We start from the raw sequence: 24163 nt of genomic DNA on the forward strand, positions 1-24163 counted from the left end.
ATAGAGATTTTGACTCTAACATCATATGGAGGCGTATGTCAAATTTTAATGTGTTTACGCGGGGTGGAAGACACTCCTATTTAGATATTAACAAAGCAGAGCTTCGTATAATACATAGATTTTTAGCTAACTCGATTACACAAAGAGGTAAAAATAAGGAGAAAATGACTCTAAACGATTTATTTTACCTTAAGTGCATTAAAGACACTAGAGGCTTTGTTCATATTCCCTACTGTGTTGGTTTTTATTTGTTCAAAGTTATGGAAGAAATACAGGACGGGGGAATAATAGGAGGAGGCATTTTTGTTACTCTCATTGGAGAGTATTTAGGTGTGGATAGGGAACACGGGGGTCCAATGATGGTGGTTGAGGAACAAACTGATACTATAGATTTGCAGGTTTATCAGGGTGCAAAGGTACTAAAATGGAGGCACAATATGCCAATACCATATCATGGCACCCATCCACAGGTAGAGAGGGGTTCGGATGAGGAGATGGAGGAAGCAGATGACATCAGGGATGTCATTAGGGATAGTTTTACTGACATTTTCCAGCGTATAGATGAGGTAGAAATGAGTAATAAGGATAGGCATCGTCAGTATGAGCAGTGGCAAGCCGCGAATGCGTATGAGACTTCCAGGCGATGCCAACACAATAGCTGGCAAGTTCATCAGCACCAAATCATGAGCCAGCTATCATATCAGGTACCAAATAACTACATCCGACTCGACCTGCTTACTATCCACCACATCAGCCCGACATGCGACCACCCTTTGACCTGTATGACCCCAATCAAGCCTACCAAAACACCTATCACCAACTATAGAACCCGAGCGATGATATGAACTGGAACCCCTATCCAAATCAATAGTGTTCCATTGGTGATTTCTTATCTTTATTTATTTTTATCTATTTATGCTAAACATTTAACATTTTGATACTTTTATGTAATGTTTAACATTTTTATTATTTTGTACTAATATTTCATTTTTGTAATTTGAAAGTGGGATATTAAGTCCCATTTCAAAATACCATGCATGCTTATATTGTATTGTATGTATTTTATCTCATGTACACAACAGGGTAAAACAGCGCATTCTCAAAGACTGACATTAAGTTTAGCAAAAGCAACTAATTTTGACGACAAGATGCAAAATAAATATGAAATAACAACTGCAGGAATGAACAAATGATGTGCACCATTTATCATTCAAACAAACAACAATATGTTTGGAAACTTTGGTAAAATTTAATTATTTTTCTACGCTAATCACCCTCAATAATTTAAATTGTTACTGATTTCTTGCAAATGAGGGCATTGCAAGATCTTAAGTGTGTGAAAGGATTAAATTCTTTCGATTTTAAAATTTTTTGACTTATACACTTGGTTTAATAGCCACCGTTAAAATACTTGTAACACAGTAGTTGTATTAGAATCTAGTGCTCTCTGATAATAAAGAACATCCCTAGTCTTATATACTGACTACCCACTTCTAGTAAAATTTTAAATTTTTTTTAACTAAATGAACTCAAAATCATGTTTATACATATTTATGAACGATAAAACTAGGTGTTAACACCGAAATTATCGTTACCTCGGATAGGACATAAATTGAGAAACAACCCAAAATGCTTGAATTCATTTAAAATGGAATAGAGGAGAATAAAAAGGCAAAGAAAGAAAATTAAAAGCCAAGTGTGGGAAAAATTTACTAAGTTATTTAGAACATATATCACATATTTTTTGTACAAATAATTGAAAATACTTTTATTTTGGACAATATTAATCAGTTTTACCCAGTTTATTGTAATATAAATAGAAATTATAAGGAAGTACAGTCTTCCGAGAAAAAGACACGTGCTTCTTGATTTAGGTCAGGAAGTTGTCGTCCAGACCAGTTGTAGAGACTACGAAAAACCTTGAAAAGTTTTCTCAAAAATCAGCTGGAAATCCACGGACCTTAGCATCAAACAGGGTCACCAAGTGGTCAGACTTATCCTAACCATGAGAGGATCTGTCTCATACAATGGGGGCACCATGCAAATTAGCTTATAAGACTAATGAATCAGATCCCCAGAAAGGATAATCTCCTTAAAGATCAAAAATCAGCTTTTAAGCCTGATATTACTCAATCCTTGAGATTGACCTTAAAGATTGAGAATTACAAACTCATGGAATTCGATGATATCTAAACTCGAGCTTGAACGAGAAAATATTTTGATCAAATTACAAACCTATTTGTTTTCTGAAAACCTATTTTCAATGCGTTCATTACCATTGAACGTAAAATCCTGAGAATTCATCAGAATTCATTAGGTCACCTGAACCAAATCGGGTGTCAACCGTAAGAACGGTGGTTGCATAGCATGGTCGAAGACAGGACCTTGTGCCAGATCGAAAAACTATAGGGTGATCTTTACTATTGCTCCTACAAAGGATAGTAATTGCATCCAACACGATATAGACCATAATCAAAAGAATGTCATTAGACATTGCCTTAACAGTTGATTGTTCAACGCTTTCCTTTACAACCGGACGGTAGTTTACCGAAAGGTAATATATGGAGCAAGTAAACTGCACGTGTTGCTTTCCTAATACAAGGTTAGCAAGTGGGTGATATAAAACCTCAAGTTTTGAGCTAAAATTTTCAAATCTGAAACCCACAAAACCCACAAAAATATTTTGCAAACACCGGTGAAGGGTTATTCCGGAAAACTTATCTAGGGTAAAAGCTAGATTGAATTTTCAAAAGATCAAATGCTTTCATAAAGATCCAATTTCCTAAAGGATTTAAATTTTTATAGTCATGTGGGACTGTAAACCACATCGTTACTATCATTGTTCATACCGCCATATTAAAATCACTGATGTACAAAGTGTGAAGAATAAAGAAGTGATTCTAGTAAAGTTATATTCAAGTTCTATATTGCTTGAGGACAAGCAACGCTCAAGTGTGAGAATATTTGATAATGCTAAAAACGAACATATATTTTATAGCATTATCCTTCAAGAAAGACAAGCTTTTAGTTGCAATTGTTCTATTTACAAGTGATATTCGTTTAAATAATAAAAGGTGAAGACAAAAGACAGATTCGACGATTTGAAGACGCAAAAGACCAAAAAGCTCAAAAGTACAAAATACAATCCAAGTGGTTCAATTTATTGATGAGAAACGTCTCAAAATTACAAGAGTACAAGCCGCAAAACGCAAAGAACAAGATATCTAATCGTACGAAAGGATGTTCGAAATCCGAAACTGGGACATGAACCAACTATCAACGCGCGACGCAACGGGCCTAAAATTACAAGTCAACTATGCACGTGAATATAATATAATATATAAATAATTCTATAAATTATATATATATTATATTTATATATTAAAATAAAAACCGTCAGCAAGCTAGCAAACAAAGACATGCGAGCTGGGACAAGGGGCCATGCGATCGCATGGCCAGCATGAGTAAAATCCATGCGATCACATGGCTGGAATAGTATGGTCAGGTCCTATAAATGCAACGAATTCTGGCCGAAATATGTACACCTTCATCATATATCTTACTCTCTCTCAATATATTTATATTTATAATTTTAATTTTAATTTTAATATTAAGATAATAATAATAAGGTTATAGTGGCGAATGTTTTAAGTTTGTAAGTCGAAATTCTGTCCGTGTAACACTACGCGATTAATACTCATTGTAAGTTATGTTCAACCTTTTTAAATTAATGTCTCGTAGCTAAGTTATTTTTATGTTTATTTAAGCCGAAGTAATCGTGATGTTGGACTAAATATTAAGACTTGGTTATTGGGTTTTGGACCATAATTGGGGTTTGGACAAAAGACCGACACTTGTGGAAATTGGACTATGGGCTATTAATGGGCTTTATATTTGTTTAACTGAACGATAGTTCGTTAATTTAATATAGAGATTTACAATTTGAGGTAATTATAAATAACCACATACACTCGATTGGACACGATGGGCAGGATATTTATAAATACTAATAATCGTTCATTTGACCGGACACGGGGATGGATTAATAGTCAATGGACTCATTAAAACATGGGTGGATTACGTACAAGGACACTTGGCGTAATTGTTAACAAAGTATTAAAACCTTGGGTTACACGCAGTCGATATCCTGGTATAATTATTAAACAAAGTATTAAGACCTTGTTACAGTTTAAGTCCCCAATTAGTTAGAATATTTGACTTCGGGTATAAGGATAATTTGACGAGGACACTCGCACTTTATATTTATGACTGATGGACTGTTATGGACAAAAACTAGATGGACATGTCAAATAATCCAGGACAAAGGACAATTAACCCATGGTAATAAATTAAAATCAACACGTCAAACATCATGATTACGGAAGTTTAAATAAGCATAATTCCTTTAATTTATATCTCATCGTACTTTTATTTACCATCATTTTATTTATCGTACTTTAAATTATTGCACTTTTATTTATCGCACTTTTATTTATCGTCATTTACTTTACGCTTTAAATTAAGTCATTTGTATATTTAATATTTTACATTAGGTTTTAATTGCGACTAAAGACATAAAATCGACAAACCGGTCATTAAACTGTAAAACCCCCTTTTTATAATAATAATACTACTTATATATATTTATATACAAATATAGTTTAAAATATAATATAGCGTTAAATTTAGTTGTATTTCTGTGGAACGAACCGGACTTACTAAAAACTACACTACTCTACGATTAGGTACACTGCCTATAAGTGTTGTAGCAAGGTTTAGGTATATCCCATTCAATAAATAAATAAATAACTTGTGTAAAATTGTATCGTATTTAATAGTATTTCGTAGTAAAATATAATCTATTTCGTATTACACCTCGCACACATCAATGCATAACACCTTCAACAATGTTTTAACCAAAAACATAATATCATAATGATACGTTTAACAATTTAATGTAACCCTTGGTACACAAATGACACATTACAAAATTATTTGTAACAATGACCCAATCACACAAATCACGGGTTAACACTCAATAACCCAACTCAATACCAAGAGCATAATCCCGGGGACTACCAAATCCCCAATCCGCGTCTAAATCTCCGAAAGCTACCCCATCGAGCCCAAGCACTCCTACACATCTAGTCTAACGACTAGCTAGCCTTACAATCACGATACCTGTAAAAAGGTAAACAACGAGAGGGGTAAGCTAACGCTTAGTGAATGCAATAATTATACACATACATATATAATTTACCTACTTGCAATCACATACGCAATTACCTCATACACGCTAGCAATTTATATAGCATACCATCGCAAAGTATAACGCTAAACCTTCAAGACCACAAGCTAGCACAAACAATAGCATATATAACTCGAACAATACAATATGCTACACTACAACACATAACCATGGTTAACCATTCGCACACGGGGATGGTACTCGAATTTCCCATCGGTGTTCATAACAACCGTTAGTGTACAACGACATATATCACTAACCCTTGGGCGATAACGATAACACATATCCGTTCATAACAACCGTTAGTGTATAACGACATATATCACTAACTCATGGGTGGTAACGACAACACATATCCGTTCATAACAACTGTTAGTGTACAACCACATATATCACTAACTCATGGGTGGTATAGACAACACATATCCATCCTACATAAATAAATACATTATATACATACACGTATAATTATTCCACTCACCTTGGAATGCCCGCACAAGTCATGTATAACATGATCTCCGTCCTCAAATCCGAGCAAGTAACCACCTATATCACACATAGGTACAATATACACATAAATAGTCATTCTCTAAGAGAGAACCCGAAACAAACATCCCTTAGCCGAGGGATCAAACCTTGCTCGCCAAAACCCACCCATTTAACGCCTAATGGACACAAACCAATTACCACTTCGGGTGGTAATTCAAACCCACTCTACAAGTACAATTTAACCCAATTTATACGTTACACCAATTAGACCAACCTAGGTCTTAACACTAAATTACTACTTATGTAGTAATCATTTCAAACGTTATTTACACCAAAACCCCAACACGTGCAACATTGACCCATATTGCATTTGACCACGTTTGACTTATTGTTAAAATACCAATTTAACTCAAAATCACTTCCAACGATTAATTACATCCAAAAACGTCCTTTAACACTTAACAAAAGTGTTTAAACATCTATTTGACCAAACTAGTGTCATCATCAATTTTTGACCCAAAACATAATTTGACACAAATCAAAGTCAATGCCAATTTTGACTAGTACACAAGTTCATAAGAGCATCCAAAATCACCAATACACTTCCAATCTAGTGACTAACACCCATAACCATGACAAATACCTCCAAATTCGTCATTAAACCCTAAACCCACAATAATCGGGTTCACTTACACTAACAATACAACAAAAACCCCAATTTCATGAGAAATGGGGTTTATAACCCTAACTAGCTCAAACCCCAAACATGAACAAGAATCATAAACAACGAAATTCGGAGTTAGGACTTACCAACACTACCACAACGTAACGAGGAGGACAACATTTGTTCTTGCACCAAAGACCGAATCAAGCTTCTTCCTCTTCAAATCACCAATTCTCACTCTAAACTCTCTACTCTCTCTCACTAGGGTTGAGGGTGAAGAGAGAAAGAAGAAATGAGAGGGAAATGAGAAATGGATAGGGTTTGCACCAATTTTGTGGCTCACAACTCGTCCCTATGCGAAATGACGAACTTGCCCCTCATTAAACCCCTTAAAATGAGCTGAAAATGTCCCTGAATCAGTTAGAACTCGCGCCGCGGCTCAGGCCATCGCGCCGCGACATTGCACATGGTCTGGTGATCTGTTTAACCCGTCTCCTGATCTCGAATCCCTTGAAACGTCACGCCGCGACCAAGCTGCTCCGCGCCGCGACCTTTGGCATGTTTCCTCCAGTTTTTAACTTGTCGAACAATAAGACTCGTACCCGCTTCGAGCTCTTCATTCGTGCAACGTACATACACTTTATGACACGTATAACCCTCGATCATCTCTCGCACTCTTTATATATATACATCCATTATACGTCGTACGTGCTCTACAAAGATGTTTCGTACGAGTAAACGGGTCTTACACGAGATAAACTGAAAAACCTCGAGGACCGGATCGAATTAGATTGAAACCGAGCATTCCCTATGGAGTTTCGGTATGGTCCATAATCCTTAATTTTCATATTTTTCGGTCCTGGATACAGGACAGATCGAACTCGAAAAAGTGAAAACGTACCTGACCGAAATATATACATTATATAGATCTAGTTTGTTCACTTTATGTTGCTTCTTTTAATAACGAATGGATGGATCGTTCGATCTATAATTTAAATAACTAAACAAATCTTGTAAATAATCAATGCGTACAATCTTGTACGAGGATATTTTAAACGACTATTGATTCATTTAACAATCAGTGGATCCTACTTGTTTAGTCTAACATATGATTATTAATTGTTTATTTAATAATTCATTTAATATTAATTCATCATTTTCTTTATTTTGTAACAATGTCTATAATTCAAATATCAAGATATGTAATATTTAATATATGAATGAAACATGTCGTACTCACTTTTAATATATCATTTGATTATGAATTGGCGCGGTTCTTTTTCCATAACCAAATTGAATTTTTCGGAACCAGGCAAATTTGAACTGATATTATATGGTCCGCTCATCGGTTCAACTTCTTGCTATAAAATGAGATTCAGGATGAAACTGAGCCAAGTTAGTATAGTATAGTTCCATACCATTTAGGGTCCTACTTTGGTATAATATATGGGGATAATAAGTTTAAGATCTTGCTAATAACATCCATAAAAGTTGTTGTTAACGCGCTTTAAGATATTTTATATGACGATTATTAGTATACATACAATAAATTAAAGCGTGTTACAATAGTTCTTAAACTTCAGTTAACAAAATCCTTATTCATAAGTTTATGATATCACGAAGGGGGTAAAAATTTTATATTCGTAACGTACATAATTTCGTTACATTAAGGAGGTCCCATAAGCAAATCAGCAGCAGAATTAGTGGGTCTCCATTTGTCTAAGGACGATGTCCTATTCCGTCCGCCCAAACGGATATGACCCCACACGTTTAAACGTAGGACCCACCGCCCAATTAAATAAACATTTTTCAATTTCGGCCGTTGATGACGGACAAAAGGCAAATCCTTTTCAAGTCTAAATTATAATTCGATAAATATGAACCGTCTGATTGACCCGTAAAACAAGGACTACCCGTTGATACCCTTCCTCACGGGATGATGCAGGTTTATTAGAATTTTTCTGTTACAACCCTTGAGTTTTATTGTTTGCCATTCATATGTTTTATTTTTCAGTTTGAGCTTTAATAAAGTGATTTTTTTTTAGAGAGTTTATATTTTAATGCATTTAGGTCTTGGGTCAAAACGTGTAAGTTGGCAGGGACACGCTAACCCTGTGTGCCGTAGCACTCACCAATCCCACCCCGAAAGAGACCTGTGCCGGCAAAGTACCTCCTCCCAGGTACCACAGTGACGGCAAGACGATTTTTACCCCAGCTAGCTAGACCCCCGAAACACTTCACAAATTTCCCCCCGGAGGGAGAAATAATTCCATGCGGAGCGCCCAGACTGAAAATCGAACTTGCGCCTTTCTTGGGTCAAAGCTTCCCCCATTGTGGGCCCAGAAATCAAAACACTGAGCTATAAGCTCGTTGGTTGCATTTAGGTCTTAGCTACCAAAGTCAGATATGTAGCAAACCTAAATTAGGTGAGTTACCAACAGCAAACTATCATCTAATTCTATCTAATATTCTTATATAAACATTTGAATTTACTTAGCAATACAATTTATTTGGATAATTCAAATGGCTGTTTTTATTTGAAGTTAACCAATGCTTTCACTTTCAGGAGCATATTAAACTCAACACTTGACTTAAAATTATTTCGTATTAACAACTTCTCATGCTCTTATAAGTTATAAGGGAGATCATAATACACTAACATAGGTTACCTTATTAACAAATGACTAAAAAATTCAATATACTTGTGTGATAAGTGTTCCGTATATAATTTAAGTAGGATACCACGGAAAATTTGAGTATTTAGTGATTACGAGATTATTTCAACTCTAAATGTAATATGTAATGTAAGGGGTTCGATACACATAAACTGCAAAATATTTTTCTTGAGGTTTCCCGCCAATTTCATGGGTATCGGAGGTTGCAGAGGTCTTGCGTTTCGAGCCTCACCTGAAGAAGTTTTACCACACTCGATGCCCGTATGGATTCAACGTGGGGGTTTCCTGCTGAGGGGTAGTAGGATTGTAATATTCGTCCCAGAAAATGATCGGGTGGGTGAGTTCCGGCATCGCGTTCGGACCCTGTCAGTGACTCTTAATCGCCGTTCAAAAAAATGTTAATAAGGTAAATTTATCTCATTCATATTGTTTATTTGAAACAGTTATCAAACAAATTATTTTATTCAGAACTAAATTCATTCAGAACTTTAAATCGTTCAGATTAATCGTTCAACCCTTAATCATTAAGTTTTATTAAACGCAACTTCACTGTTATAAGATTTTGTTCAATTTTTCCTGCTTCTGGGATTATTTGAAGATCATACTTTAGTGATCATTGTTGTCATTTGTAGTAATTTTAACGTATTTATATGGGAACAGGTCAAGTCAAATAGTACCTTTAACCATATGCTTATTTCAACCTGATGAAATTTGAAACAAAATGGCCCATTCAGGCCTGTAGACCAACCTGGGCTACCCAGCATGAGCATTTTAGACCTGCCATTTAATTTATTCATCAAGAATAGAGAGAAAAACAAACAAAAAGCAAAAAAAATTCCATACTAATAGGCATAACACATAACACAAGCTTTAACTGTTTAATATCATGAAGGAACGATCGATAATGTTACAAACAACCTTTATTCAATAACGAGAAATCAACAAATAAGATGATACACACAAAAAATGAAAAGAACTCGGATACATGTAGATAACAGATTCTGCAAACTGTAAAGCTACGTAACGTTTAATACTTTACAGAAGTTACATGCTTCAGGAGCATCTCGACAACATCGCTTGAAATTCTTTCAGCTTCTGTCTTCAGGTGTTGAATCTTTGCATCAGTTTCCTTCTCTAGACGCTTCACATTAGCACCCGAATCTCCACTTGTCTGTTTATAATCAGCAAAATGAAAATAAATCATAAAAGAAAGTTCAACACCGAAACCAAAATATAACTCCATATTTTAAAAAATGTTCATGTCCAGGTTTTAATCAGGAAATTCAAAGTCATAGGAATAATATTACGGAGTATATTTTTGTAAGCAAAAAAGGTTTTTCAAGGTATCATATGAAGTAACTAATATCAAAAAATAAGTTCAAAATTTTTGTCAGGGGAATTACGTCACAGCCAATGATGCGTCTGTCACCGAATGATTTTAAATCGATACATCAATACATTTATCTATTATACGTTCATATTAGTGGATACAAAGTCTCGACAAAAGCATGATAAATAAGGTTGGCTTGCAAACATGGAATCTTAATGAAATGACAAACAACATGCTTTTTAAACAATTATAAACTCTGAATAATCATATGACATGTTTAACTACAAAAACAGAATACTAATACTAATAGTAATTAGTAATTAGTAATTAGTAATTAGTAATAACAATGAAAGGAAAAACTTCACTATCTGAATATCAACAATCTTTCCATCCAAATTTAGAATTAGATCGAGTGCATGAAAACTATCAAGTCATAAAGATGTATTTGAACAATTTATAAACATTTTAATTTACCTCGGTGAGCTTTCTTTGGAAATCAGCTTCCATTTGAGCACGAAATTCAGCAACCTCCTTCTCAGCCTCGTCTTTGGCTTGTTTTAGTCTAGCTAACTTTGCTGAATAAACAAACAAAAGGGTATCACTAATTCATATTTCAAAACTTGCACATGTGTGGTAATGATTATATTACTATATATTAGTATATTACTATATACTCCGTTTATCTCTTATGGCCAACACTGTAGTGACCCGAACTTTTTCATGTTTATATATATTAAATGAAATTGATATTTATATGATTAAGTGTTTCCAACATGTTAAGCAATCAAACTTGTTAAGACTTGATTAATTGAAATGGGTTTCATATAGACAATTGACCACCCAAGTTGACCGGTGATTCACGAACGTTAAAACTTGTAAAAACTATATGATGACATATATATGGATATATATATATAGTTAACATGATATTATGATAAGTGAGTATCTCATTAGGTATGTTAACAATGAGTGATATACATAAAAATGAGTTTATTGAATTAAGAAACTCGAAACGATATATATAACGATTATCGTTATAACAACGTCTTACTAAATACATATGAATCATATTAAGATATTGTTACACTATGTTTAAATATGATAAATGATAAGTAAACATATCATTAAGTGTATTAACAATGAACTACATATGTAAAAACAAGACTACTAACTTAAGGATTTTGAAACGAGTCATATTTGTAACGATTATCGTTGTAACGACATTTAAATGTATATATATCATATTAAGATATATTAATACATCATAATATCATGATAATGTAATAATTTAACATCTCATTAGATATTATAAACAATGGGTTAACAACATTTAACAAGATCGTTAACTTAAAGGTTTCAAAACAACACTTACATGTAACGACTAACGATGACTTAACGACTCAGTTAAATGTATATACATGTAGTGTATTATGTTGTAATAATACACTTTTGGAAGACTTCAAGACACATATCAAAGTACTTCTATTTAACAAAAATGCTTACAATTACATTCTCGTTCAATTTCATCAACAATTCTACTCGTATGCAACCGTATTCGTACTCGTACAATACCCAGCTCCTAGACGTATATACTATTGGTATATACACATAATAATTCAGCTCTTAGCAGCCCTAGATAGTCAACAAACATGTGGAACCAACAATTAGACAACTAGCATGACTTATGAGCAAGGAAACAAAAACAAGAACTCCTTTTAACCCCACTCACCTTCACCACTCACCACCTACTCCATTTCACTTCCAATTTTCTTCCCAATTCTCTCTCAAAACACAAACACTCTTCCATGAACGTCTAAGTTACTATTATTCCAGCAAAAATCATCAAATACAAGCTTTGGTTATTACCTATAATCATCATAAAAACAATTACTCAAGAACACATCAAGAACACTTCCAAGTTTACAAGTTTACTTCCAAGTTTCCTAATCCATTCCAAGCAATCATCTAAGATCAAGAAACCTTTGTTATTTACAGTAGGTTATCTTTCTAAATCAAGGTAATATTCATATTCAAGCTTTGATTTAATTTCTATAACTATAACTATCTTAATTCGAGTAATAATCTTACTTGAACTTGTTTTTGTGTCATGATTCTATTTCAAGAACTTCCAAGCCATCAAAGATCCTTTGAAGCTCAAGTTATTTTTTCATCATTTCCAGTAGGTTTACCTACTAAACTTGAGGTAGTAATGATGTTCATAACATCATTCGATTCATATATGTATAACTATCTTATTCGAAGATTTGAACATGTAATCACTAGAACATAGTTTAGTTAATTCTAAACTTGTTCGCAAACAAAATTAATCCTTCTAACTTGACTTTTAAAATCAACTAAACACATGTTCTATATCTATATGATATGCTAACTTAATGATTTTAAACCTGAAAACACGAAAAACACCGTAAAACCGGATATACGCCGTCGTAGTAACACCGCGGGCTGTTTTGGGTTAGTTAATTAAAAACTATGATAAACTTTGATTTAAAAGTTGTTCTTTTGGAAAAATGATTTTTCTTATGAACATGAAACTATATCCAAAAATCATGGTTAAACTCAAAGTGGAAGTATGTTTTCCAAAATGGTCATCTAGACGTCGTTCTTTTGACTGAAATGACTACCTTTACAAAAACGACTTGTAATCTGTAATTCCGACTATAAACTTATACTTTTTCTGTTTAGATTCATAAACTTAAGTTCAATACGAAACCATAGCAACTTGAATCACTCAAAACGGATTTAAAACGAAGAAGTTATGGGTAAAACAAGATTGGATAATTTTTCTTGTTGTAGCTACGTGAAAATTGGTAACAAATCTATATTAATCATATCCTAGCTAACTCATATTGTATTATACATGTATTCTAATATATTATGTAATCTTGGGATACCATAGACACGAATACAATGTTTTGACATATCATATCGACCTATCTATATATATTTCGGAACAACCATAGACACTCTATATGCAGTAATGTTGGAGTTAGCTATACAGGGTTGAGGTTGATTCCAAAATATTATATATACTTTGAGTTGTGATCTAGCCTGAGGCTTGTATACACGAGGTCGTGGATTGATTCGAGATAATATATATTGCTTTATTTTTCTGTACATCTAACTGTGGACAACTAGTTGTAGGTTACTAACGAGGACAGCTGACTTAATAAACTTAAAACATTAAAACGTATTAAAAATGTTGTAAATATATTTTGAACATACTTTGATATATATGCAAGGTTTAAAAAAACGGAAACGCGCCTCGAGGCGTTTCCCCTTCGTGAGGCGAGGCGTACGCCTCGAGGCGAAACGAGGCGTACGTTCGAGGCGGAGTTAAAAATATATATATATATATATATATATATATATATATATATATATATATATATATATATATATATATATATATATATATATATATATATATGCATTAACTATTAAACTTAAATAAAAACTAATTAATTATGTCTCAAACTAATAATGTCTTATGTTTTAACTTAGTATGTTTAAGTTTAAGTACTGAAATGTCAATGTATTTGTAATATGAAGGGGTTTGATGTCAATTATTTAAAGATTCAAGAGTGGATCTCAAGTTTGTTCCTATTATTAAAATTTGACAAAAGTTTAGGGACTATTATTGTTATATGTAAAAAGAAAGAGATATTTACTCCATATAATGAGCGGCTATTATTCATCCACCAAACATAAAAAAAATAAATGTTTAAAAGCCAGTAAACATAGATGAAGATAAGGTCATCTCCTCTCCACTTAATTTTTTCCGTCTCCCTCACAGCAACTCTCTTTCATAAAACTCCATTAAAAAAGCTGGAACCTTTCTTACATACCTCCTGTAATATCGCCTGTGTGGGTGGTGCCGCCGCAATTTTTTGCTAAGCAACATGAGGCGCACGCCTCATCCCTGTTACCGCCTCAGCAAAAAAACGAACCGCCTTGGCATTTGAGGCGTACGTTTTTTATAGACCATCGAGGCGTAAGTTTCAAAACGGGTTTTTCCAAAAACGTACTGAGGCGCGCCTCGAGGCGTACGCCTCGACCGTTTTTTAAAACCATGTATATATGTACATATTTGTTATAGGTTCGTGAATCGACCAGTGGCCAAGTCTTACTTCCCGACGAAGTAAAAATCTGTGAAAGTGAGTTATAGTCCCACTTTTAAAATCTAACATTTTGGGATGAGAATACATGCAATTTTATAAATGTTTTACAAAATAGACACAAGTAAATGAAACTACATTCTATGGCTGGATTATTAAACCGAATATGCCCCTTTTTAGTCTGGTAATCTAAGAATTAGGGAACATACACCCTAATTGACGCGAATCCTAAAGATAGATCTATTGGGCCCAACGAGCCCCATCCAAAGTACCGGATGCTTTAGTACTTCGAATTCATCATGTCCGAAGGGAGTCCCGGAATGATAGGGGATATTCTATATGCATCTTGTTAAGGTCAGTTACCAGGTGTTCACCATATGAATGATTTTTATCTCTATGTATGGGATGTATATTGAAATATGAAATCTTGTGGTCTATTATTACGATTTGATAAATATATAGGTTAAACCATAACTCACCAACATTTTTGTTGACGTTTAAAGCATGTTTATTCTCATGTGATTATTAAGAGCTTCCGCTGTTGCATGCTAAAATATGGACAAGATTTGGTGTCAGCATGCTTGTATAATATTGTTTAAAACTGCATTCGAGATTTACTTTGTTGTAACATATTAATATTGTAAACCAATATGTATTGGTAGTGTGTAAGTGTGATATTTTAGATTATCATTTCTGGATAATCTAGGTGGTGACTTTTTAACCTTGTCGATAAAATAAAGGTTATGGTTTGTTTTAAAAACGAATGCAGTCTTTGAAAAACGTCTCATATAGAGGTCAAAACCTCGCAACGAAATCAATTAATATGGAACATTTATAATCAATATGAACGAGACATTTCAAACACTTGCTAGAAATATTTCAATATGTATTTTATTTATTGGATATTGTTCAAATATGACAGGTGGGCTTTGCTGCTGTTTGCTCATTGTTCTAATATTTCTCAATTTGTAAGTTAAACTCTCAAATATTTCACATTTGGCCCTTAAGTATTTAACTTTCAGTTAACTCCATATCTACAGTCACACTACATATTCTCTTTTTTTTCTTTTGCATTTTCTATCTCTTATCCAATACATATTGCAAACCTTATGGTGAATGTTAACAACACATAAGACTATATGAGCAGCAAAGCGCGATTCACAATCCTTGTTTGTATCATTTTTACGAAAATAAAGTCATTGTGTTGAGTTACTCCTCAGTTCCAGGAAAAAAATGTTTACCAACAAAAATGTATTGAAAGAGTTCTTAAAAGGAATAAATAAGGGCAAGATTGAAAGTAAAATTATTTTTAGTAGTTGTTTTGTGCAAGTAAACAAAATTTTGGAACATATAAAAATAGTGAGGGACTACATAAATAAAAAAATTTGACGCAAATTCTAATCCTTAAGAAACTGTCAAAACTTTGACTAAAGAAGTCAGCATCTATATTTGACTTTAAGAGTTGGTTGTATAAACAATAAAACAAGATTTATTATTTTTGAAGGTAAAAAAACTTAGAATAATAAATTCAACAGGAATAGAATCTTAAAGGTCTGGACATATAAAAGAGCAGACCGTTTCGGGCAGCAGTGACAATTTGCTGAGCTTCTTGCTCTGCAGCTAACAAAAGTTGAATTCCGTTCTGGCCGCCCCTGCTAGAATCCATCTTTGCTGATACAAGACAATGCTGCATAATTTCAATACGTGAAAAGATCAAATAACGACAACATCAAAAGGGGACAAAGCGTGTATAATCACAATCTTTGAAAAGATAAAAGAATGAGGATGCGTGTTTTAAATCCACACATCACCATTAATCTTCTTAAATATATGTCATATCCTCTCCAACGTATTAACAACCACAATGAGGACAACCATTCAAGTTGTCACACTTGTCTAAGTTGCCACCACCACCATTTTTGGATCCTAAACATCAAACACTTTCAACGTACCATAAACCTTCCGTTTTTTTTTTTTTAATCGCCACTTAACATAACTATAGTTTGGAGCACTGACTATAATGTCATCCTTAAACCGTTACATCGAACAACTAGGATACAATTCCATCATAATGTCATTAGTCAATTATTCAAACTCGACAAATAGAAAATCATAAAGATTGTGATTTTGTGTACCTAGACAGCAACACATATAGATGTTACATACATTGATATAACGATGCCAATGGAGAAAACATCTCCATCATGCTTTCATGGTAAACCTCAAAGATTAATGGCAATCTATTAAAACGTTATTTTTTTAGCATAAAAAGTACTGCGTATTTGAATTTTGTGATCAATCAATCGAGTTGCTCGCTAGATTAAAATTAACAAAAACATTATTTACAGCTAAATGATGATATGAGTAAAATGTGATAATTGTACTCTGAAATTCCGAAGAAAACGGTAATCATGTTTATAAAGATGAATTTGATTTGATAAAAAACAAGCTACGAAAATATATTGTGTATTTAAACAGAAGATGACATTAAGCAGTTATTTGAACAGTGATCCCAAACACTAGCAACCAATATATATACAGCAAAAGAACATAAATAATCAAACTAAATAGCAATTAAACTAGCAAAGATCAATCACAGATCTCAACTACGTATACGTAAAGTTCGGTATTATCGCACATCCAAACTCAAAACATGTAACGATTCAAATTAATAAACTATTGCAAAATCAACAAACCTAAAGTTCGATATACTAAAAAATAGATGATATAATGAAGTTCAATTATCGATTTGCGATCTTAAATAATTGGAATAAGATAAAGAGAGTCAATACAGTTTGATATCTAAAATTAAACCCTACATAAAAGGGAGTTTGGTGAAGATTCAATGAGAATAAAGAGAAATTAATTAAAAAAAGGTACCTGAGAATCGGAGATCGATCTGATGATTTGAAGAGACAAGTTGAAGAGTAAATAGATGAGAGGTGCAAATACGATGTTGGTTTTTTATAAGGAAATTAGAAGTTTTTGATTGAGTCCCTGGTTATAAGGTTTATTGCATACATCATCCATGCACTTTTGAATTTTAACATAAATATTAGCAGGTTAACAAGGTAAACGAATGCTTTTTTTTTTTCTCCCCTCTTCCAGTATTTGATAATAACAAGACTACGAGAGTAGACACTTGGGAACAAAATTATCTTAGTTTTTAAAGTTGTATTATGCTTGAATATTTGTTTTCGACATCAGTTTGGGATCACCCAGGCGGACTTAACCACCCACGCGTTCATCTCCCGTAGTTGCATACCCGCCCCCAACTATTGCCCTGGAGGAAACCCGGACCAATCCGAGGGCATGACCAAAATATTAAAGTTAAAATCACCAAAATATTAATTAACTAGAAAAATATTTGACCGCGCGTTGCTGCGGTTGTATTCAACGCGCGGTCGATTTTGGATATACGTTGTTTGGTACCTAATATATCTAATAAGTTGAATTGTTTGTTGTACGTGTATGTATATGTATGAAATATAGCCCGAAATATTTAGTGTTGTTTTTTACGATCTTCGTTTTGTGTGTAGTTAATCCGGTTGTGTTCATTAGATTTTTTCGAGTTGAACGGTGATCTCGGAAAAATTTAACTCACACAGAGCGAGAAGATAGAGACCGTTAAAAATTCGGGTGGAATTAGTTTTTATTTTATTTTAATAAAATTATATATTTTACGCTCTCTACCCCTGGAAAAGTGTAAAGTTGATGGGCCGTTGTGTAAATTGAGCCGAATATGAGGGGCCGTTTGTAGTGTGAACGCAAACTCAAAACGACAATCCAAAATAATTGAAGCGACGAATTTCGGCGCGTGAAAGCGACGAATTTCAGCGCGTGTTTTAGTATATGTAGGATAATAGGATAATAATAATCTATCTTCTATAACTTCTTATAAAAGACAATTAGAGTGATGTCATTAAAGAAGCTTAGCACAATCCTTAAAATGCTTCAGGGACACATGGCATAATTACAGTAAAACCTCTGTAATTTAATACTCGATAAATTAATAACCTCGATAAAATTAATGAATTCCATTTCATAATAATGAATTCCATTTCATAATAATCAAGCGTATTATTCAAATATATGTTTGATTTTACACTTTCACCATCGATGTACTCGAAACTTTTCAGATAACATCATTCGTATCTTGTGAAGTTCACAAGAATTCCACGAACACCAACATCACGCAAAGTATAAATTCATAATATTGTTGAAGAAATACTCCGTAAAAGTGATGTAATTTCTAAAGTTTTTAGAGATTATGCAATTCTAGATGCAACCGTAAATCAAATGAGTTTAATATTAACTCATTAAATCTATATTACATCTTAAGAAAATATATATGTAAGTATATTTCGAAAAAGATTGTAATTAAAAATTCTTTTGTATCAACTGTTAATGGTGAAAATATTTTAACGGGTAGGTAATACCCGAAGAATATTCAGATTTCACATTAATAAGTTGCACTGTACATTCTTCGAAGCTGATTCAACAGTCGTTTACTATCCTACTTACATTCACCGATATACGTATCCGTTCACTACAGAATAACCATTTTCATTCAATTTCATATTTGGATTTTGAATTACCAGAATTCAACAAGTGGCATGATGAAGAAAACATTGGACAAAATAAAATTTGCTAGAAACAAACAATTTAACTATGAAAAATTCTATTAAGAATCCACGCTAACTGTTCCTAGCTAACTGTTCCTAGCTAACTGATTACATTTTATTTATTGCATTTTAAATATCGCAATTTACATTCTCGCAATTTTATTTATCGTCATTTAAATTTCTGCTATTTATTTTACGCACTTTAAATATCGGGAAACGTATACAAGGTTTTGACAAATCATATCGACGCATTTATATATATATTATTTGGAATAACCATAGACACTCTATATGCAGTAATGATTGAGTTCTCTATACAGGGTTGAGGTTAATTCTACAATAATATATATAATTTGAGTTGTGATCGAGTCTGAGACATGTACACGGGTCACGATACGTATTAATTAATTCGAATATTATATATTAAATTATATATGAATTATTGGACTGTCAACGGTGAACTATCAACTGAGGACTATCAACATTAGACAATTAAAATGAATTAAAATATTACTTATAACATATGAAACAAAACAATTCTTCAAGTTTGCCACTTGACTTCTGTGATGACCCGAAATTTTTTGACTTATTTAAACCAATTCTCTATACGATTTATTATTTTAACACGTTAAACAAAGTCCGTTAGATTGAGTCTCAAAATTTTAGAACTGTTTCATATATACAATTACCTTTGATTACTCTCGACGATTCATGAACAATTATATGTATGTATATATATATATGTACAAGTAAAAATGACTTTGCTACAGTGAAAACGACTTTGCTACAGTAACACTATTTGCTACAGTAAACACTATTTGCTATAGTAACACTAATTGCTACAGTAAACACTATTTGATGTCGACGAACTAGCAAACAAAATTGGAAAAGGCGGCCATGCGATCGCATGGCAAAAACACTGAAAACTCATGCGATCGCATGAGCTACAGTAAACGGAAAAGTACTATAAAAAGTCAGCTCGCTCGACGAATTTTTTTACACCTTCACTTCTTTTCTTTCTTCTGTAAGAGTGATAATATTTATAATTTATAATTTATAATTTAAAGTTTAATAATAATAAGGTATATACGCGGGTGTTTTAATTCAGGTTTCAAACCGTTTTAAGCTAAGGAAATATTGGGTATTGTTCCGGGTATTGTTCGGGGTATTGTTCGTGAATCCAAAACCAACCATACAGTCATCCACTATCTTTACGTCTACGTAATTTGCCTACAATATTGAACCACAATATTGAACAGTGAGTTTATAGTCTCCCTTTTTTTAAATACTTTAAATATTTTTGGGCTGAGAATACATGCAATTTATTTTAAACGCAATAAGACACAAGTATATACTAAATTCTACACTGAGTTAAACCGAAAATCCCTTAGCTTTGGTAACTAGTAGCTGCCAGTACATAGGATATGGACTGGTGGGAGCGAATAATTGTATATGGATCCATAGGGCTTGACATCCCCGTCCGAGCTAGAGCGCTAGCCTTTTAACGGACGTATGTTATTTGAGTTTAAGACACTTTGGTTTGCGTGTATTAAAACGAATGGGGTAATTATCACTATAGCGTTAAGTTTAGTTACCAGGGTGCTCTGTTATGTAGAATCTATTGATAAACTTTTGATGAAATCTTGTGGTCTATCTTTATATATGTTTATGACTCGAGCAATTAAACCTATAACTCACCAACATTCGTGTTGACTTTTTAGCATGTTTTATTCTCAGGTCCTTAGACTGCTTCCGCTGTGATGTGCTTATTGCCTGCATGGAGTCTCTCATGCTTTGTATAAAGTTTATTGCATTCAAAATAAAACTGCGATGTGTAATAAATAATTGAACTGTGATGTCAACCTGTAAATTAAAGACTTATGTATTTTGGGGTTTTGCTTATACCTAAGCACTCGCCCACATGTTTATAACTTTCTATGTTTAGAAAGTCACTTATTTTAATGAATGCAATATTTTATCAAAATGTATCATATAGAGGTCAAAACCTCACTGTGGAATCAATAATTAACGTGCCACGTCAATAGCGATTTTGACGGGTCGTTACAGTTGGTATCCGAGCTTGAGGTTATAGGGAACCAGAAATTACATTAGTGTGTTTAACTGGTAATTGTTAGGATGCATTAGTGAGTCTGGACTATGACCATATCTGTTTTTACTGATTTTTGCTTATCATTTGGTCAAAAACATTATATGTGATATATTTATATACTAACGTAATTGTTGTTTCAATTATGTGATAGATGACTTCTTCTAATCCTATCATTTTGTACGACTCGGAATCGAACACTGAATCTATTATATCCACAACTGAAAAGGGCGTTCCAATACCTATTAAAGAAGAAATTGTGTTAGTCGGAGAATCTCAACTCCCGATAAACCCAGAAGAGGTTCCAGCTCCACCCAACTCTAGTTTTTCGGAGCCACAGTATCGTTGGCATGGACCCATGATCCCTGGAGTAAACGAGGATCGTCCATTTCTAAACGAATATGGACATTGGTCCAGATATACCGCCGACGGGCGGGTTGTGCCGATTACGCCTGGCAGATTTCAGTTCATGACCACCGGTACATATTCTCGCAGTTCGTCATCATATTCTCCTACACATGACTCAGACAGTTCGTCATCAGACGAGATCAGTAAGGAGGAGGATTTCGATAATGAAATAAAAGAGGTCACTAAGGAGAAATTCCAACTTGCTATAGATAATAAAAACAACCACAATAATAAAATGTCCTTAATTATTAAAAAGGAACAGGACCATTCGTTCCGTAACCACCCTTATTGTATTAAACCCACTGAGGCAACGGGTACCTCAAAACCCCAACCAAAAATAAAATACACTGCCAGAATGTCTGTCGGACCATGTGCACACAAACAATTGACAGAGAGAACCAAATGGGAAGAAGTTTCTGATAGTTCTGAATAAACGACCTCGCAACCATAAATCTTCCATGCGCTATTCTATTGCTTATGTGTGCTACTCTATCTTGTTATGTAGAATAATCATATGTAAAATATCGGTATTGTATTGTATGGTATTGTATTATTTTGGTTTATTAATAATAAATGCATGGAATGATTATTTATATTATTACTACTTCTTATTATTATTATTACATAATAACGTAGCAACTCGCTATAATTTTTCATAGTGGAATATTATTAGGATTTTAGTAGTTAATTCCTTGTACTGGCTATTATGTATGAAATTAACGGGTAGGTAATACCCTAGAAATAATTATAAAATGCTAATAAGAAGAAAAGGCTTTTATAATAATCAGTTCATATTATTAATATGAGACGATTAACTATTGACAACTCATTTTACCTATAATATTCTATATGATTAAATTATATCTGTTGTGTTTATTGAAGAAACATGTCTCAAATGTCGGATGCTGAGTTTGAGCAACTAGTCGAGAAACGTGTGAATGAAAGAATTGCTGCAGCCGAGGCAGCAAAAGCAACAGCCGAAGCAGCAGCCAAAGCAGCAGCCGTAAACACAAACTCACGAAACAGATGCTCATTCAAAACTTTTCAAGGATGCAAACCACAGACGTTTAGTGGAACCGAGGGACCAGTCGGTCTAACCCGATGGTTTGAAAAGATGGAGTCCGTTTTCAAAATCAGTAATTGTGCGAACGGAGACAAGTCAAAGTATGCTTCGTGCACATTGCAAGACGGTGCACTTACTTGGTGGAACAATTATGCTAAAGCAGAAGGAATAGATACGGCATATGATATCTCTTGGGAAGAACTGAAAAAGATGCTAATCGAAGAGTACTGTCCTCGAAACGAGATCAGAAAAATGGAATCGGAGTTACGTAATCTGAAGGTTATCGGCGCGAATCTCAATAACTATGAAAAGCGTTTCATGGAACTAGCCTTGTTGTGTCCCGAATTGGTTCCAAACGAGAAACGAAAGATAGAAATGTATATTTACGGTTTATCTATCAATATCAAAGGAAATGTTACATCGTCCAAACCGAATATGATGCAGGAAGCCATGACAATGGCACACCAACTCATGGACCAGATCACAGAGAGTTCGATTAAGACACCAATTACCGAAGTCAAGACAACTGAAGGAAAGAGAAAATGGGAAGACTATAAGGGCAAAAGTACTCACCTGAAGAAACAAGAAACTTTTAAAGGTAAACAAGATGGGGCAACTGTAAGTCCAAACTATAAGGGATCCCATCCATTCTGCAAAATATGTTACACACATCATGCAGGTTATTGCCAAGTGGTCTGTGATAAGTGCAACAAGAAAGGACATGTGGCGAAAGATTGTTATGCCACCATTTCTGAAGTAAAGACAAAACCGACCGATGTCAAGAAATGTTTTGGATGCGGGAAGTCTGGTCACTTTATAAATCAATGCCCTGATAAGGAGAAGAACAAAGAACCCACACGTGGGAGGGCATTTAATGTTAGTACCAGTGAAGCACGTGAGGATCCTAATCTTGTTACGGGTACGTTTACCGTTAATAACCAACTAGCTTCTATTATGTTTGATACGGGTGCTGATAGAAGTTATATGTGTAAAGACTTTAGTTCTAAACTAAAATGTGCATCATTACCTTTAGACGATAAATATACTATTGAATTAGCTAATGGTAAACTGATAAAAGCCGATAAAATTTGCCATGGTTGCGAAATAAATCTCGCTGGTGAAACCTTCAAAATCGATTTGATACCCGTAGAATTAGGAAGTTTTGACGTAATCGTTGGCATGGACTGGATGTCCAAAACAAGAGCGGAAGTTGTTTGCGCTGAGAAAGCGATCCGCATCCCTCGAAAGGATGAAATGTCATTAATGATTTATGGGGAGAAGAGCAACTCGAAGCTGAACCTTATCAGCTGTATGAAGGCTCGGAAACTTATAAGAAAAGGTTGTTATGCTATTCTAGCACACGTAAAGAAGATCGATACTGAAGAAAGAAGCATTGATGACATGCCGGTTGTAAGAGA

General features: G+C 33.8%; 1 protein-coding gene across 1 annotated transcript; it reads right to left on the reverse strand.

Moving 5' to 3' along the window:
- Positions 1-9922: 9922 nt before the first annotated feature.
- LOC139866490 (V-type proton ATPase subunit G 1-like) lies at positions 9923-17536 on the reverse strand. The gene is made up of 4 exons (XM_071854741.1): positions 17423-17536; positions 16118-16229; positions 10881-10981; positions 9923-10247 (listed from the first exon to the last, which is right to left on the reverse strand). The coding sequence occupies exons 2-4, from the start codon at positions 16206-16208 to the stop codon at positions 10104-10106; spliced, it is 336 nt and encodes a 111-aa protein (XP_071710842.1). The 5' UTR covers positions 16209-16229; positions 17423-17536; the 3' UTR covers positions 9923-10103.
- Between the last annotated feature and the right edge of the window lie 6627 nt (positions 17537-24163).

This window comes from Rutidosis leptorrhynchoides, chromosome 9 (assembly GCF_046630445.1).
Source record: "Rutidosis leptorrhynchoides isolate AG116_Rl617_1_P2 chromosome 9, CSIRO_AGI_Rlap_v1, whole genome shotgun sequence".
In the NCBI taxonomy this organism is placed as follows: domain Eukaryota; kingdom Viridiplantae; phylum Streptophyta; class Magnoliopsida; order Asterales; family Asteraceae; genus Rutidosis; species Rutidosis leptorrhynchoides.